The sequence below is a fragment of the Panulirus ornatus genome, chromosome 33, assembly GCF_036320965.1.
Source record: "Panulirus ornatus isolate Po-2019 chromosome 33, ASM3632096v1, whole genome shotgun sequence".
NCBI lineage: Eukaryota > Metazoa > Arthropoda > Malacostraca > Decapoda > Palinuridae > Panulirus > Panulirus ornatus.
Genome location: NC_092256.1, coordinates 10737302 through 10754575, shown reverse-complemented (window position 1 = coordinate 10754575; position 17274 = coordinate 10737302). Strand labels below are relative to the sequence as shown.

Genomic DNA, 17274 nt, shown 5'->3' with positions numbered 1-17274 from the left:
CAGACGAAAGAAATGGCCCAACCCACCCCCATACACATGTATATACATACGTCCACACACGCAAATATACATACCTACACAGCTTTCCATGGTTTACCCCAGACGCTTCACATGCCCTGATTCAATCCACTGACAGCACGTCAACCCCGGTATACCACATCGATCCAATTCACTCTATTCCTTGCCCTCCTTTCACCCTCCTGCATGTTCAGGCCCCGATCACACAAAATCTTTTTCACTCCATCTTTCCACCTCCAATTTGGTCTCCCACTTCTCGTTCCCTCCACCTCCGACACATATATCCTCTTGGTCAATCTTTCCTCACTCATTCTCTCCATGTGCCCAAACCATTTCAAAACACCCTCTTCTGCTCTCTCAACCACGCTCTTTTTATTTCCACACATCTCTCTTACCCTTACATTACTTACTCGATCAAACCACCTCACACCACACATTGTCCTCAAACATCTCATTTCCAGCACATCCATCCTCCTGCGCACAACTTTATCCATATCCCATGCCTCGCAACCATACAACATTGTTGGAACCACTATTCCTTCAAACATACCCATTTTTGCTTTCCGAGATAATGTTCTTGACTTCCACACATTCTTCAAGGCTCCCAGGATTTTCGCCCCCTCCCCCACCCTATGATCCACTTCCACTTCCATGGTTCCATCTGCTGCCAGATCCACTCCCAGATATCTAAAACACTTTACTTCCTCCAGTTTTTCTCCATTCAAACTTACCTCCCAATTGACTTGACCCTCAACCCTACTGTACCTAATAACCTTGCTCTTATTCACATTTACTCTTAACTTTCTTCTTTCACACACTTTACCAAACTCAGTCACCAGCTTCTGCAGTTTCTCACATGAATCAGCCACCAGTGCTGTATCATCAGCGAACAACAACTGACTCACTTCCCAAGCTCTCTCATCCCCAACAGACTTCATACTTGCCCCTCTTTCCAAAACTCTTGCATTTACCTCCCTAACAACCCCATCCATAAACAAATCAAACAACCATGGAGACATCACACACCCCTGCCACAAACCTACATTCACTGAGAACCAATCACTTTCCTCTCTTCCTACACGTACACATGCCATACATCCTCGATAAAAACTTTTCACTGCTTCTAACAGCTTGCCTCCCACACCATATATTCTTAATACCTTCCACAGAGCATCTCTATCAACTCTATCATATGCCTTCTCCAGATCCATAAATGCTACATACAAATCCATTTGCTTTTCTAAGTATTTCTCACATACATTCTTCAAAGCAAACACCTGATCCACACATCCTCTACCACTTCTGAAACCACACTGCTCTTCCCCAATCTGATGCTCTGTACATGCCTTCACCCTCTCAATCAATACCCTCCCATATAATTTACCAGGAATACTCAACAAACTTATACCTCTGTAATTTGAGCACTCACTCTTATCCCCTTTGCCTTTGTACAATGGCACTATGCACGCATTCTGCCAATCCTCAGGCACCTCACCATTGGTCATACATACATTAAATAACCTTACCAACCAGTCAATAATACAGTCACCCCCTTTTTTAATAAATTCCACTGCAATACCATCCATATATTTTTTAATATATATATATATATATATATATATATATATATATATATATATATATATATATGTATATATATATATATATATATATATATATATATATAATCCCTGGGGATAGGGGATTAAGAATACTTCCCACGTATTCCCTGCGTGTCGTAGAAGGCGACTAAAAGGGGAGGGAGCGGGGGGCTGGAAATCCTCCCCTCTCGTTTTTTTTTTTTTTTCCAAAAGAAGGAACAGAGAATTGGGCCAGGTGAGGGTATTCCCTCAAAGGCCCAGTCCTCTGTTCTTAATGCTACCTCGCTAACGCGGGAAATGGCGAATAGTTTAAAAGAAAAAGAAATATATATATATATATATATATATATATATATATATATATATATATATATATATATATATATATATATATATATATACAGTCACCACTGGAACGAGAAAATAAGAACAGTGAGTACTACTCATTGTTCTTATTTTCTCTTTCCGGTGGTGATTGTGCATATACCTCTTCACGGTGAAGTGAAGGTTCTGCATATATATATATATATATATATATATATATATATATATATATATATATATATATATATATATATATATATATATATATATTTTAGTTTCTAAAAGAGGAAACAGAGTTCAGCGGGTAGCGCTCATCCTCCTCGAAGGGTCAGAGTGGAGTGTCTAAATGTGTGTGGATGTTCCCATGATGAGAAGAAAGGAGAGCTAAGTAGTGTGTTTGAGGAAAAAACCTGGATGTTTTGGCTCTGAATGAAACGAAGCTCAAGGAAGGAGTAGCGCTACTCCTAAAGCAGGAGCTGTGGGAGTGTGTGATAGAGTGTAAGGAGGTAAATTCTAGACTGATGTAGGTAAAACTGAAAGTGTTTGGCGAAAAATAGGTGATTATTGGTATTTATGCACCTGCATAAGATCATTAAAGGCATGTGTTTTGGTAGCAGCTGAGTGAGTGTGTCTGCAGTTTTGGTACACGACACCGGGTATTAGTGATGGGTGATTTGAATGCGTAGGTGTGTGATGTGACAGTTGAGGGTATAATTGGTGCGGATGGGCTGTTCGTTGTTGTGTATGGAAATGGGGAACAGCTTGTGGATTTGTGTGCTGAAAAGAGACTGGTGATTCGGAATAACTGGTTTAAAAAGAGATATACACAACCACACGTATGTGATTGGGAGAGATGGTCACAGGGCATTATTATATTACGTAATTGATAGATAGGCATATAAAAGAGAGACTTATGTATGTAAATGTGCTGAGAGGGGCATCTAGAGGGATATCTGATCACTATCTTGTGGAGGCGAAGGTGAAGATTTGTAGAGTTTTCAAAGAAGAGGGAGAAAATGTCAGGGAGAAGAGAGTGGTGAGAGTAAGTGACCTTCGAAAGGAGATTTGTGTGAGGAAATACCCGGAAAAAGGTGAGAGCGAATGACGTGAGGGGAGTGGGTGAGGAATTGGATGTATTTAGGGAAGTAGTGATGGCATGTGCAAGGGATACATGTGGCATGAGAAAGGTGAGAGGTAGGCAGGTTAGAAAGGGTAGTGAGTGGTGGGATGAAGAAATAAAGTTCTTAGTGAAAGAGAAAAGAGATGTGTTTGGTCGGTATTTACAAGGAAGGAGTGCAAATGACTGGGAGTTGTATGACAGAAAGCGGCAGGAGGTCAAGAGGAAGGTGCAAGGGTTGAAAGAGAGGGCAAATGAGAGTTGGAATGAAAGGGTATCTTTAAACTTTAGGGAATATAAAAAAGGTGTTTTGGAAGGAGGTAAATAAAGGATGAAAGACAAGAAAAGAAATGGGAACATTGGTGAAGGGGGCAAGGGGTGAAGTGATAACAGTTATCGATGGAGTGAGTATTTGAAGGATTGTTGAATGAGTTTAATGATAGAGTGATAGATGTATGGTGTTTTGTTGGGATGGTGTGCGAAGTTAGAGAGTCAGGGAAAGTGGTTTTGTGAAGAGGGTAGTGGTAGTGAAAGCCTTGTGGAAGATGAAATCCGGCAAGGCGGCGGGTTGAATTTATTAAGAAAGGGGTGACTGTGTTGTTTATTGGTTTGTAACGATATTCAGTGTATGTATGGATCATGGTGAAATGCCTGAGGATTGGTGGAATGCACGTATACTGCCGCTGTACAAAGACAGAGGGGATAAAGGTGTGTGTTCAAACTACAGAGGCATAAGTTTGTTGAGTATTCCTGGAAAATTGTATGGGAGGGTATTGATTAAGAAGGTGAAGGCATGTACAGAGCATCAAATTGGGGAGGAGCATTGTGATTTTAGAAATGGTAGAGGATGTGTGGGTCAGGTGTGTACTTTGAAGCCTTATGTGAGAAATACTGAGAAAAACAGATGGGTTTGTATGTGGCATATAATAGGGTTGATAAAGATGTTTTGTGGAAGGTCTTAAGAATATATGGTGCGGGAGGTAAGCTGCTAGAAGCAGTGACAAATTTATATCAAGGGTGTAAGGCATATGTACGAGTAGGAAGAGAGGAGGGTAAATGGTTCCCAGTGAATGTTGGTCTGCGGCAAGGGTATGTGATGTCACCAAGGTTGTTTGATTTGTTTATGGATGGGGTGCTGATAGAGGTAGATGCAAGAGGGATGAGAGGGCCTAGGAAGTGAGTCAGGTGTTCTTCGCGAATTATACACCACTGGTGGTTGATTCGAGTGAAAGGCTGCAAAAGTTGGTGACTGAGTTTAGAAAAGTGTGTGAAAGGAGAAAGGTGAGAGTAAATTTGAATAAAAGCCAGATTATTAGGTTCAACAAGGTTGAGGGACAAGTTAGTTGGGAAGTAAATTTGAATGGAGAAATATTGGAGGAAGTGAAGTGTTTCATATATCTGGAAGTGGACTTGGCAGCGGATGGAACCATGGAAGCGGAAGTGTCATAGGGTGGGGGAGGGGGCGAAGGATCTGGGAGCGATGAAGAATGTGCGGAAGGAGAGAACATTATCTCGGAGCAAAAATGGGTATGTTTGAAGGAATAGTAGTTCCAACAGTATTACATGGTTGCGAGGCATGTGCTATAGTTAGGGTGGATGTGTTGGAAATGAAATGTCTGAGGGCATCATGTGGTGTGAGGTGGTTTGATGAAATAAGTAGTGAAAGGGTTCGAGAGATGTGTGGTAATATAAAGAGGGTTGAGATAGCAGAAGAGGGTGTGTTGAAATGGTTTGGACATATGGAGAGAATGAGCGAAGAAAGGTTGGCAAAGAGGATGTATAAGATAGAGGAGGAGGGAACAAGGAGAAGCAGGAGACCAAATTGGAGGTGGGAGGATGGAGTGAAAAAGCTATTGAACGATCAGGGCCTGAACGTATGGGAGGGTGAAACGCGTGCACGGAATGGAATGAATTGGAACGATGTGCTGTCAATGAACCGAGTCAGGATATGTGAAACGTCCGGGGTAAACCATGGAAAGGTCTGTGGATAGGGAGCTGTGGTTTCAGTGCATTACACATGACAGCTAGAGACTGAGTGTGAGCGGATGTGATCTTTTTTTCGTCATTTTCCTGGCGTTGCCTCGCAGATACAGGGGGTGGCGATACTGTTTCCTGTGAGGCGGAGTGGCGACGACAATGGATGAGGGCGAGGACGTATGAACATATACATGTGTATATATGTATGGGTGTGTATATATTTGTATATGTATTTATATGTGAGTGTAAGTATATATGTATGTATATGAGTGGATGGATCTTTCTTCGTCTGTTTCCTGGCGCTACCTTGCTAACACGGGAAACGGCGATCAGATGTAATGTATATATATATATATATATATATATATATATATATATATATATATATATATACATATATATATATATATATATATATATATATATATATATATATATATATATATATATATATATATATATATATATATATATATGTGTGTGTGTGTGTGTGTGTGTGTGTGTGTGTGTGTGTGTGTGTGTGTATCATATATATTCGCAATTTCCTGCGTTAGCGAGGTTGCGTTAAGAACAGAGGACTGAGTCTTAGAGAAAATATCCTCACTTGGCCCCCTTCTCTGTTCCTTCGTTTGGAAAAATTAAAACGGGAGGGGAGGATTTCCAACCCCACGCTCCCTCCACTTTTAGTCGCCTTTTACGACACGCAGGGAATACGTGGGAAGTATCCTTTCTCCCCTATCCCCAGGATAATATATATATATATATATATATATATATATATATATATATATATATATATATATATATATATATATATATATATATATATATGATATTCCATCACGTGAACCACTCCAGGCATGACAGATGCAGTGACCATACATAACATATAGTGGCTACTCATGCAGTGACCACACATGACATGCAGAGACTACACATGACATTTAGTGACCACGCATGACATCTGGTGACCACGCATGACATGCAATGAGTACGCATGACATTGAAATCATGCTTCTAATGTTAGTTGATTTGAATCATTTCATCAACCCTTGGCACGGGCTGTGGCGTAGACAAAATCTATTCGACTCTCAGCAAAGTTTAGTTCTGTATAGTTACAGATATGGTAAATTTGAGGCAAGTTCCAGAAATGGTCTGAGGGCCTTTTATATTATAGATGGGGTTGGTACTAATGAAAATGGTCGGTAGAACGGTTCATAAAGCAAAGTACAAAGATTTAGTACATATGTACTTGGGCAGTAGAGTGGTATATACGTCAAATAATAAAGCATAATTAAAACAATTAATTACATTATATTGAAAAATGGCCAGTATCAGTGAAATATCTACAGACTTCATAAAATCTAAGACCTGGAGGTGTAAAGTTGGTGGTAATGGTACACTATATTGTGGAGTGTTGTAGTGTGTGTTGATATGGTGCATGGCATAAATTACAGCAAGTTGTAAGTTGCCTGCCAGACACATATAAACCGACCATTCTAATCCTGGCGGGTACACTATCAGTGTCAAGTTCTGTCTTATCATGGCAGTGTTCACTGGTGTAGTGCCAGTCATCTCTATGTAGGGTTACTTCTTTTATTTAAGAATATATTCTTCTGTGTTGAAATTTGTCTTTCAGAAAATAAAAGATTTGTCATGCACAGTATGAATTAAAAAAAAGAATATGAAGCTTTCTTTACAAACAGAATTTTTCTTTCCACTGTTTATATATCTATTACCACTCATTCAGCATTTTTAGTGTCATTCATATCCCATCTGATATATTTCCTCCATTTTAAATAAAGTGAGTCATGGCACTGACCTTGTTTTAAGTTATATACACCATTATATCTGAGGTGATGTGTTAGGTACCCAAAACAATGAAATATGTTCAAAATGTAGAATGTTAAGAAGAAACTTAGTAAATACGTATCGTGAATGCCTTAAAAAGGGATGATTTTTACGAATAAATATAATGATGAATTAAACATGAGATATGATAGGGGAGCATACACATTATAGCTTCATTTGGTACGTTTAAACCTGACGCCTTGTAGGTAAACAGTTCTGCTTATTTTCATTGGTCGAGTCTCCCCCAACCCTTGGCTATCGGACCAATCAGCGGTGCCCTTACTTAGCTCCTAGGATTTGAACAGTCAGTATTTTAGGGTCAGTGGAGTGGGAGCGGAGGAGTAGTCACCAATATTTGTTATTTATTTAAGGTAATTGTGAGACGGGAGGTGAATTTGCCTGCTCTTTGGAAGTGTTAGTAACGACGGGACGCGTGGATTATATTGTCATGAACAAAACAGATCGATACAAGTCGTCTGCAGTGTTTTGATATTCAGGTGCCTTGTCTTGTGTGAGTATTGGACGCCCCGGGATGTGTGTGTAACATAGATCAAAAGCATTGTTACTCTAGGTAAAGAAGAGTTCTCCCTCCCCCTCCTCCCTCTTCTTCCTCCTTTTCCCATGGCCTTGGTGGATGGGGTGGTGTAGTGGCGTGTTGTAGAGGGCTAAAGAGATGGGAGGAGGATGGAGGTGGTGCGGGGCGGGAGTAACGTGAGGTGTTGTGGTGGGGGTGCGCGGGTGACAGTCTTGTACGATGAGTCAGGAATCCCGTTCTCCTGAAGGGAAAATAAAGAAAAATGGTCTACTCCTTTCTGTATCTTTGAGAGAAGGAAAGGAATAGTGAAAAAGAGAGAGAAAAGATACTAGAAAGAGGTAGAAACCCAAACGAAACCAGTACAGTATAAGCATCAATATATTAACATTTCCCAGAGGATTGTATTAAATGTAACTCCTACAGTAGTGTATTACTGTGCAAAGAGAGGAACACAGGAGTTCATACCCTTCAGTATCCATAGAAATAAAACCGTCTGGGTAGGCTTAAGAAAGTGATCAAGAATGTGTTCTAGCATTAAGTAATCTCAGTGAAAGTCTGGGTCTGGTACACAGAAAGCTTTGTAGCAAATGTGAATTATTTGTTTATAGTGGTAATGTAGTGTACGAACAGAGTAAGAATGTTAGTGCATCCTCGACAATAGATTGGCATTTATTTTGCCTATATTTGCACCAGTGGGTCAAATGGTTGTATGCTAGTATTGTTTACTTTGTTCCATTTTTACTGCAGTTGGTCATGAGCCAGTTTAGTGACACCAGTGAACGAACATGGATTTTGGAGAAACTTGTGTCATTTGTCTCTTTATAACTACTAGAATTAATATAAACTTGTTATGCAACAGTCGTACCATGTTGTATCATTCAGTGCTAAATGACATGGGTAAGGCTATGAAGACAAGGGAAAATGTGGGGCTAACATTAAATGTGAAACTTGTAGAAATAAAGAAAGCATATAAGCCTCACATACATGTCCCCTGTAGTTGTGTTTTATCTTGATTACTAAGGGGTCGGAGCTCTTTAACACAAGATATACAGCTTAGGTTCAGGAATATAAAGAAGTACAAGTAGAATAGAGAAGAACTAGTAAGATATGCCCCTGATGGTATTGTATGCAGAGTCTGCTCCCTAATATTGATTATGGTAATGTTTTGCTTTTCTGTGAGTATTTTGTGAATTCTGTTGGCTGAGTATGCTGAATTTAGGTTATGATACCATTTTGAGTAATTCAGTGGCATTTACCTGGTGTTATAATGATGGCAAGATTAGATATTTGACAGAGCATCATAGCATAGCCATTATGACACACCTGGTGAATTTTGCATGACATTGCAACCTCTCGTAAATCCTAATCAGTTGATAAATATGGTGTTGTGTCACGGGGATAGAGATTCTGAAATAGAATCATGCATTTAGAAAATAAGATACACTGGTATGTAAATGTAAATTTCTTCAGTCATTTGTGTTCCCTGTAGGTATATTTCTCTGACTGTTGCAACCCTCAATGTGATTGCTGCATTGCAGCGACTCCCAAAAGTTGCAGATATCTAAACATCAGACTTCATAAAGCTTGCAATAGCATTTGCAAAATACACAAATAACACTAAGTTAGTTTGTAAACTAATGAAGTTATATGTTAGTATGCTAAGTCTTTCTGTATTTTTGCAATATTTTTACACTACCATATAAGAGGATAATATTAGTGTCAGTGGAAAAAACTAATATTGTTGGAGGTCCATCATATAATGTATCTTGTTTATAAGAGCAGTCTGTTGCTATTGTTATTCTTTATTTTTAGTATTTTCTTTGCAAACTCTTCATTAGAAGCAAATAATTGCATGCTTGAATCTCAAGACAATTTGTGAATTAAAGTGATGTTGCAACACCTGATGACCCTACCACAGTACTGATAATCCAAAATGGTGGTGGGACATGCATTTGGCATGCTCATGTAATGAAATTTTCAAAATGTACACTGAAAAGCAAAATGCCATTGTTTGTATTATTTTGGTCAGTAGATAAACAAGTGTATATCCCCTATTCCTCAGCATTCTGCTTGTATTTCTTTGTATTTTGATATGTAAACAATATTAAAGGGTTTAGGAAAACCCCAAAAGATGTAAGCATTGCAGCCTCTTCTAAAGGATTCTTTTTTCATTGTCCCCAGCAGCTTTTCTGCTGTAGATATGGGCTGTTCGGGAAAGTTAGATGAGAATTTGTTGTTTCTTGTGAATTGCACAAGTTTTTCCTCTTAGTTTGATGTGGATGTAAAATTTTCCCATGATATTCACAGCCCTCCCCACTTTCACATTCATTACTGTGGATAAAAGATAGTTGTTCACATCATAAAAATCTGGCTTAAATAAGCTCAAATAAGCCCAAAAGTAATACTTGTGGTGTCCTTCAATTGATACATTACCCAGTATTTATTGACCTGATATTATTCCAGTTTCCTGTCACCTTATTGATTTTATAATGTAGATTATTTTTTTTATGGAATAGTTATATTCCATACATCCCTGGGGATAGGGGAAAAAGAATACTTCCCACGTATTCCCTGCATGTCGTAGAAGGCAACTAAAAGGGAAGGGAGCGGGGGGCTGGAAATCCTCCCCTCTCTTTTTTGATTTTCCAAAAGAAGGAACAGAGAAGGGGGCCAAGTGAGGATATTCCCTCAAAGGCTCAGTCCTCTCTTCTTTACGCTACCTCGCTAACGCGGGAAATGGCAAGTAGTATGAACAAGTTATATTTCAGACTTTTTTTTATGTTAGGGCTGCAATCTTGTAAAAGAAAAGTTAACCCATTCACTGTTGCCATAGAAGGATTTGTGATCTATTTAGAGTTATTTTTCATTGAAAGAAAATGCTACGTGAACATTTTAAGAAAACTAATCATAGCAACTGTATACTGTATATCTATACAGTGAAGTTAAAAATGTTATCACTAGGTCCACAAAAAAAAGCAAGACACCATAGTTTAATTTGATAAAAAATCAACACTATTGTTTACTCTTAATGCCAGTACAGTACTGTACCAAGACTCCTTGCTAATATAAAGGGGAAGGAAAGTAGGGAGATGAGGAGGGAGAAGGGAAAGTTGATAGGGTTAGGATGGAAAGAGAGGGTATGGGAAATGAGGAGAGACATGACATGATTAAGTAATATTGTTACAGTAAATATCTCACACCAGACCACTTGTTTTCATGTAAATCTGCATAATTTTTTAATAATGTTATGCTTTACCATTAATATGTGCAGTAAAGTAATTCTGCTAACAGTATTGGAACTACTGAATATAGAAAGAATAAACAAATATATATTCCAGATGCTTGTGGCATGAGAAGAGTGGGAGGTGGGTTGATTAGAAAGGGTAGTGAGTGGTGGGATGAAGAAGTAAGAGTATTAGTGAAAGAGAAGAGAGAGGCATTTGGACGATTTTTGCAGGGAAAAAATGCAATTGAGTGGGAGATGTATAAAAGAAAGAGACAGGAGGTCAAGAGAAGGTGCAAGAGGTGAAAAAAAGGGCAAATGAGAGTTGGGGTGAGAGAGTATCATTAAATTTTAGGGAGAATAAAAAGATGTTCTGGAAGGAGGTAAATAAAGTGCATAAGACAAGGGAGCAAATGGGAACTTCAGTGAAGGGCACAAATGGGGAGGTGATAACAAGTAGTGGTGATGTGAGAAGGAGATGGAGTGAGTATTTTGAAGGTTTGTTGAATGTGTTTGATGATAGAGTGGCAGATATAGGGTGTTTTGGTCGGGGTGGTGTGCAAAGTGAGAGGGTTAGGGAAAATGATTTGGTAAACAGAGAAGAGGTAGTGAAAGCTTTGCGGATGATGAAAGCCGGCAAGGCAGCAGGTTTGGATGGTATTGCAGTGGAATTTATTAAAAAAGGGGGTGACTGTATTGTTGACTGGTTGGTAAGGTTATTTAATGTATGTATGACTCATGGTGAGGTGCCTGAGGATTGGCGGAATGCGTGCATAGTGCCATTGTACAAAGGCAAAGGGGATAAGAGTGAGTGCTCAAATTACAGAGGTATAAGTTTGTTGAGTATTCCTGGTAAATTATATGGGAGGGTATTGATTGAGAGGGTGAAGGCATGTACAGAGCATCAGATTGGGGAAGAGCAGTGTGGTTTCAGAAGTGGTAGAGGATGTGTGGATCAGGTGTTTGCTTTGAAGAATGTATGTGAGAAATACTTAGAAAAGCAAATGGATTTGTATGTAGCATTTATGGATCTGGAGAAGGCATATGATAGAGTTGATAGAGATGCTCTGTGGAAGGTATTAAGAATATATGGTGTGGGAGGAAAGTTGTTAGAAGCAGTGAAAAGTTTTTATCGAGGATGTAAGGCATGTGTACGTGTAGGAAGAGAGGAAAGTGATTGGTTCTCAGTGAATGTAGGTTTGCGGCAGGGGTGTGTGATGTCTCCATGGTTGTTTAATTTGTTTATGGATGGGGTTGTTAGGGAGGTAAATGCAAGAGTTTTGGAAAGAGGGGCAAGTATGAAGTCTGTTGGGGATGAGAGAGCTTGGGAAGTGAGTCAGTTGTTGTTCGCTGATGATACAGCGCTGGTGGCTGATTCATGTGAGAAACTGCAGAAGCTGGTGACTGAGTTTGGTAAAGTGTGTGGAAGAAGAAAGTTAAGAGTAAATGTGAATAAGAGCAAGGTTATTAGGTACAGTAGGGTTGAGGGTCAAGTCAATTGGGAGGTGAGTTTGAATGGAGAAAAACTGGAGGAAGTGAAGTGTTTTAGATATCTGGGAGTGGATCTGTCAGCGGATGGAACCATGGAAGCGGAAGTGGATCATAGGGTGGGGGAGGGGGCAAAAATTCTGGGGGCCTTGAAGAATGTGTGGAAGTCGAGAGCATTATCTCGCAAAGCAAAAATGGGTATGTTTGAAGGAATAGTGGTTCCAACAATGTTGTATGGTTGCGAGGCGTGGGCTATGGATAGAGTTGTGCGCAGGAGGATGGATGTGCTGGAAATGAGATGTTTGAGGACAATGTGTGGTGTGAGGTGGTTTGATCGAGTGAGTAACGTAAGGGTAAGAGAGATGTGTGGAAATAAAAAGAGCGTGGTTGAGAGAGCAGAAGAGGGTGTTTTGAAGTGGTTTGGGCACATGGAGAGAATGAGTGAGGAAAGATTGACCAAGAGGATATATGTGTCGGAGGTGGAGGGAACGAGGAGAAGAGGGAGACCAAATTGGAGGTGGAAAGATGGAGTGAAAAAGATTTTGTGTGATCGGGGCCTGAACATGCAGGAGGGTGAAAGGAGGGCAAGGAATAGAGTGAATTGGAGCGATGTGGTATACCGGGGTTGACGTGCTGTCAGTGGATTGAATCAAGGCATGTGAAGCGTCTGGGGTAAACCATGGAAAGCTGTGTAGGTATGTATATTTGCGTGTGTGGACGTATGTATATACATGTGTATGGGGGGGGGGTTGGGCCATTTCTTTCGTCTGTTTCCTTGCGCTACCTCGCAAACGCGGGAGACAGCGACAAAGTATAATGATAAAAAAAAATAATATTCCAGAAAAAATTGTATGAAATTATTTCTACGAAATGATTGTTATTTTGACTGTTAGGTCCACGTGATACCCACATATGAAAAAAGAATGGCTATATGTAAAGAGAAAGAATATCAATCAGATTTAGGCATATGCAGTAAACCCTCGACTTAACAGACTATAGGGTGAGGGGGTTTCCGTTAAATTGAATGTAAACTATGGGCCAAAAATTTAATACAGCATACAGTTCACATGCTTTTTTTTTTAACTCTGTATCACTTGATGCCATTTTTAATTTTAAGGATTGCAAAATTACTAAGTAAATAAAGTCACAGTTCTCTATATACAACTTGAGCGTACGGTAGCTTGAGGCATACAGACTGAAACAGAGCGAGTATACCCTATGCTACCAAAAACAAATGCGAAATGAAATACGCATGGTGCAGCATTTGAGATTTTTTTTTTTTCAGTTTATTTTGGAATTATTGATAATGTATTATTATTTACCTGGTCCGTTAAATCCAAGATCCATTATATTGGGGGTCCATTAAACCGAGAGTTTACTGTAATGCCTATCACCTCCCTGTCATCTTCCTGTGAACCAACCAACTAGTGTAGGCTATACACAGCAGCTGTTTGACATATGTAGGACAAATATACTTATGTTTGCTCTTGATAATATCATGGTTTGTCGAAGGCTTAGTGTCAGATCTTTTTTATTTATGCTTACCATATCCAGCATTTTCAAGTTAGGATTAGGAACAGATGAAGAAATGGTCTCAGTCATGCACATTCACTCTGTAGCTGTCAAGTATAATTCACTGAAACCAAAGCCCTCCATCCATAATCAGGACCCAGACCTTTCTCATGTTTTACCTCAACTGCTTCATATGCTTTGGTTCAGCCTATTGACAGTACGTTATCCCCTGTATACCACACCAGTCTAATTTCCTCTGCCCCTGGCATGCCTTACACATTACTGCATGCTGCATGTTCAGGCCCATAACCTTCAAAGCATCTTTCACATCATCCTTTCACCTCTTTGGTTCCCCATATCCTTTTTTTGTCCACTTATGACTTTTAAACCCTTTGAATTCTCCTTTCCTTTCCTTTCTTCATGTCCAAACCTGTTTCAGCACACCTTTTTCTTCCTCTTACATACTCTTTTCAGTACTGTAATTTCTTACCTTATCAGTTTTACTGTGATGAAACCTTCCTATCTATTTATGTCGATCTGTCTATCTATCTATAGTTGACTCTCATGCCCATTTCCTGGGAGCTTCCATCAAGGGGGTGGCATCAGCAAGTCACTACTTATCCCTGTCCTTACATGCCTCCCTTTCATATACCATTCCACACATTCTTCCCTCATTTCCCTCCTTCCAATACCCTTCCATTCCACCGTGTTTTCCCTTGTCACGGTTGGTCTTCTAATACCAGCCTCTTTAATCATACTATCATTTACTCTTATAAACTCCCTGTTGTGCATTCCTTTCACCTACCCAATCCACTTCAAAGGATTACATTTCACACTGTCACTCCACAGTTCATTTCCTTTAGTTCCCTGCCATATCAGATCAGTCATGGCACATGCTTCTCTCAGATAACTCATTTCCACAGCCTGGATTCCTGACCTCTGTGACTTCTGTCCATGTCTTGGTTGCATAATGTCCTCAGACTTTTCATTTTCAATACATCCTCCCTCTTTACATGTTTGTCTGAGGCCCATGCCTCACATCTCTACAGCACCAGTGGGACTACTTCACCATCAAACATAACCATCTTTGCCCTAAATTACAGTAACCTCTCTTTCCACACATACCTTAGTGCACTTTGACCCATCACCCACCTTGACTAACTTCAGCTCCTCTGGTTCCATTAGCTGCCATACCCATTCTTATGTATTTAAATCTCTCTACTTCCTCCAAGTTCTCTCCATTCAAAGTCACTCTCAATAACATGTCTCTTCTCACTGTTAAACCAACTAACCTTGCTTTTATTCATATTTACCATTAACTTTCTTCTTTCACATACACTCTAGAAATGAAAATCCAACTTCTTCACTTTCTCACAAACATTTGCCACCAGCATTTTGTCATCAGCAAACAACTGACTTCCCAAGCCCCCACCTCCAGTGGACTACCCATGTGCTTCTTATCTAAGACCCGTTTTGTTGACTAGAAAGACCTATTTGTTTCTACTGAATTCACTTATATCTGCCTTCTCTAAGAATGTAATTCCAGGGAAGCTAGTACCACATTTTTTCCAATTGATTTTTATTATTTAGGTAAATCTAGAAATGAAACCACTCTATTAAAGGCAGATTTTGATATTCAGAGTAAATTTTGGATCAAATTCAACTTTCTTGGACAAACTTAGATTTCTTGTAGTTTTAGGTGACATGATTTTTACAGGGGACTTTTTTAGGCCTTTAAGTAAAATGAATCCAACTGAAATTATTTAAATGTATTGTGAAGCTAAGATTCAGAACTGTCTGTGATCAGAATCCGCTGAATTATAATTTGTTTGAGCTAAATCCAGTTGTATACATATTGATTAATTTCATGTTTTTCAGAGTAATAAGCCAAGATGGAGGAGGACACAGAATACCTGAAGCTCCCCTTGGAAGATCGCTGTGTTCACAAGGTGAGGCTATCTATCATGTACGGAAGTGTTGACAGTAATAAGTTTGGTATATATAGATTGACTATACTGTATACTTCAGTTTATTTGAGTGAGTGTTGTTTTTCCTGTTAAGCTTTTCAAATGTTTAAAAATTATATTAATTTCTTTCATTAGTGATGAAGAGGAGTTGTAAGTGTGAATTTCATTTCAGCTTTGTGCTTAGATTTGTTTTTATGTGTTGACTTCTCTTTATCTAGTGTAGTGATCATTAAAGCTTGCTGTTATTATTGATTCTCTCTTGAGAGAGTTTATGTGATACTATAGAAATATTATTTTGTGGGAGAAGTTTTGGGTGATACAATTATGGGAAGAGAGAAGTTGAATGATGAAGAGAAGCAAGATAATGCGAGAAGCAAGATAATGCAAGAAATACTGTGGTGGAATCAGCTCAAAAGTATCATATGCTGTAAAAGTAAAAGAATTATAGAAGATTTTGGAGAAGCAGGAAGTTGAACATGAATGCAAAAGCATTTAGAGAAGGTAGAATGAGAACTATGGAGGGATATACTGTAGATGAAGAAATGTCAGCATATTTTGTGTATATAGGAGTAAAATTTTGTGGAGGATGCTTAGATTTAAAATTGAGGGAAGGGTCTTTGAAAGAAATTGTGCGGATTACCTTATTAGTATCCAGTGGGTGAACATAGTAATGTCCCGTTTCAGTGGTTTTCAAGGGGGGAATGTAATGTTATTGCGTATGACAGGTGTTATAACTATGAGGGTTTTGTGTTGTCTAGAGGTAGTTGATACCTAAAGTTGATAACTTTTAAGATAAGATGTATATGGGAACTGGCAGCAAAATTTTCAGTCTGTGTAAAAGGAAAATTAGAAGCTACAGCTGTCACAAACATTCAGATATTGGGCATCAAAATTGTCAAAAAATGAAGCTAGGCTGACATGACACAATGATTATTGCCTATTACTGAGTCAAGCCCTAAATCCTAAGATTCTGGGTTGTAGCAGGCCAACCTGCTCATCAGGAACACCTTGTGAAGACTAAAGACAGAACCTGCAACTCCATTTTTTATTCTGCTTTGAAAAGGACATAAGCAGGAAGGATAAGAATAATGGAGGGGAGGGATAGAGTACCCATGACGAGCTTTAACCATCATGGAAGGGTTTGTGTGAAGCACGCTCCACATGGCTTGCTCGATGAATAAGACTTCTCTTCACAGCTCTCACCAGCATTACATAATTATCTGTTTGGGGTTCATATAGGATTTATTTCATGTTACAAGTTCTTTTAGATGTTTCTGTAGTTTTCCATGCTTGTTTCTTATTTCTCCAAGCTGTATATTGAATAGGTGGTCTAGATGGGCTGTAATATGTTTTTGTGATTTATCTTGGACATATTCCTTGGTATTTTTGAAGACATGATAATCTATATCTTCTTTGTTGAGAGCTTTTTCAGGTTTAACACATTTTACTTAATACCTAATATGTGTTGCCTTGTGTAGATAATGATGTCTTTCACTTTTTCTCATAAGGCAAGATAGTTGCAGTTGTTTCATTCTTTCGTGGCAGTTTACATGTTCTGTCCTTCCAATTTTGCTCAAGAATTACTCCTAAAGTCTTTCTAATTTTGTATTTCTATTTGTTTCATTGGTGACCATACAACAGGGCAGTATTCAAGTTTGCTT

General features: G+C 39.0%; 1 protein-coding gene across 6 annotated transcripts in view; it reads left to right on the top strand.

Moving 5' to 3' along the window:
• The window catches only part of msps (msps cytoskeleton-associated protein 5), a 231031-nt gene that overhangs the window by 95777 nt on the left and 117980 nt on the right, over window positions 1-17274 (top strand). For 3 of the 6 annotated variants that reach the window (XM_071681601.1, XM_071681600.1, XM_071681596.1), the window contains exons 1-2: window positions 7176-7259; window positions 15525-15595. In XM_071681601.1, the coding sequence (XP_071537702.1) occupies window positions 15539-15595 (57 nt within the window). In that variant the 5' untranslated portion in view covers window positions 7176-7259; window positions 15525-15538. Of the gene's footprint in view, window positions 1-7175; window positions 7400-15524; window positions 15596-17274 lie in introns of those variants that run through there. The other 3 variants (XM_071681598.1, XM_071681599.1, XM_071681597.1) reach the window with 2 other exon arrangements.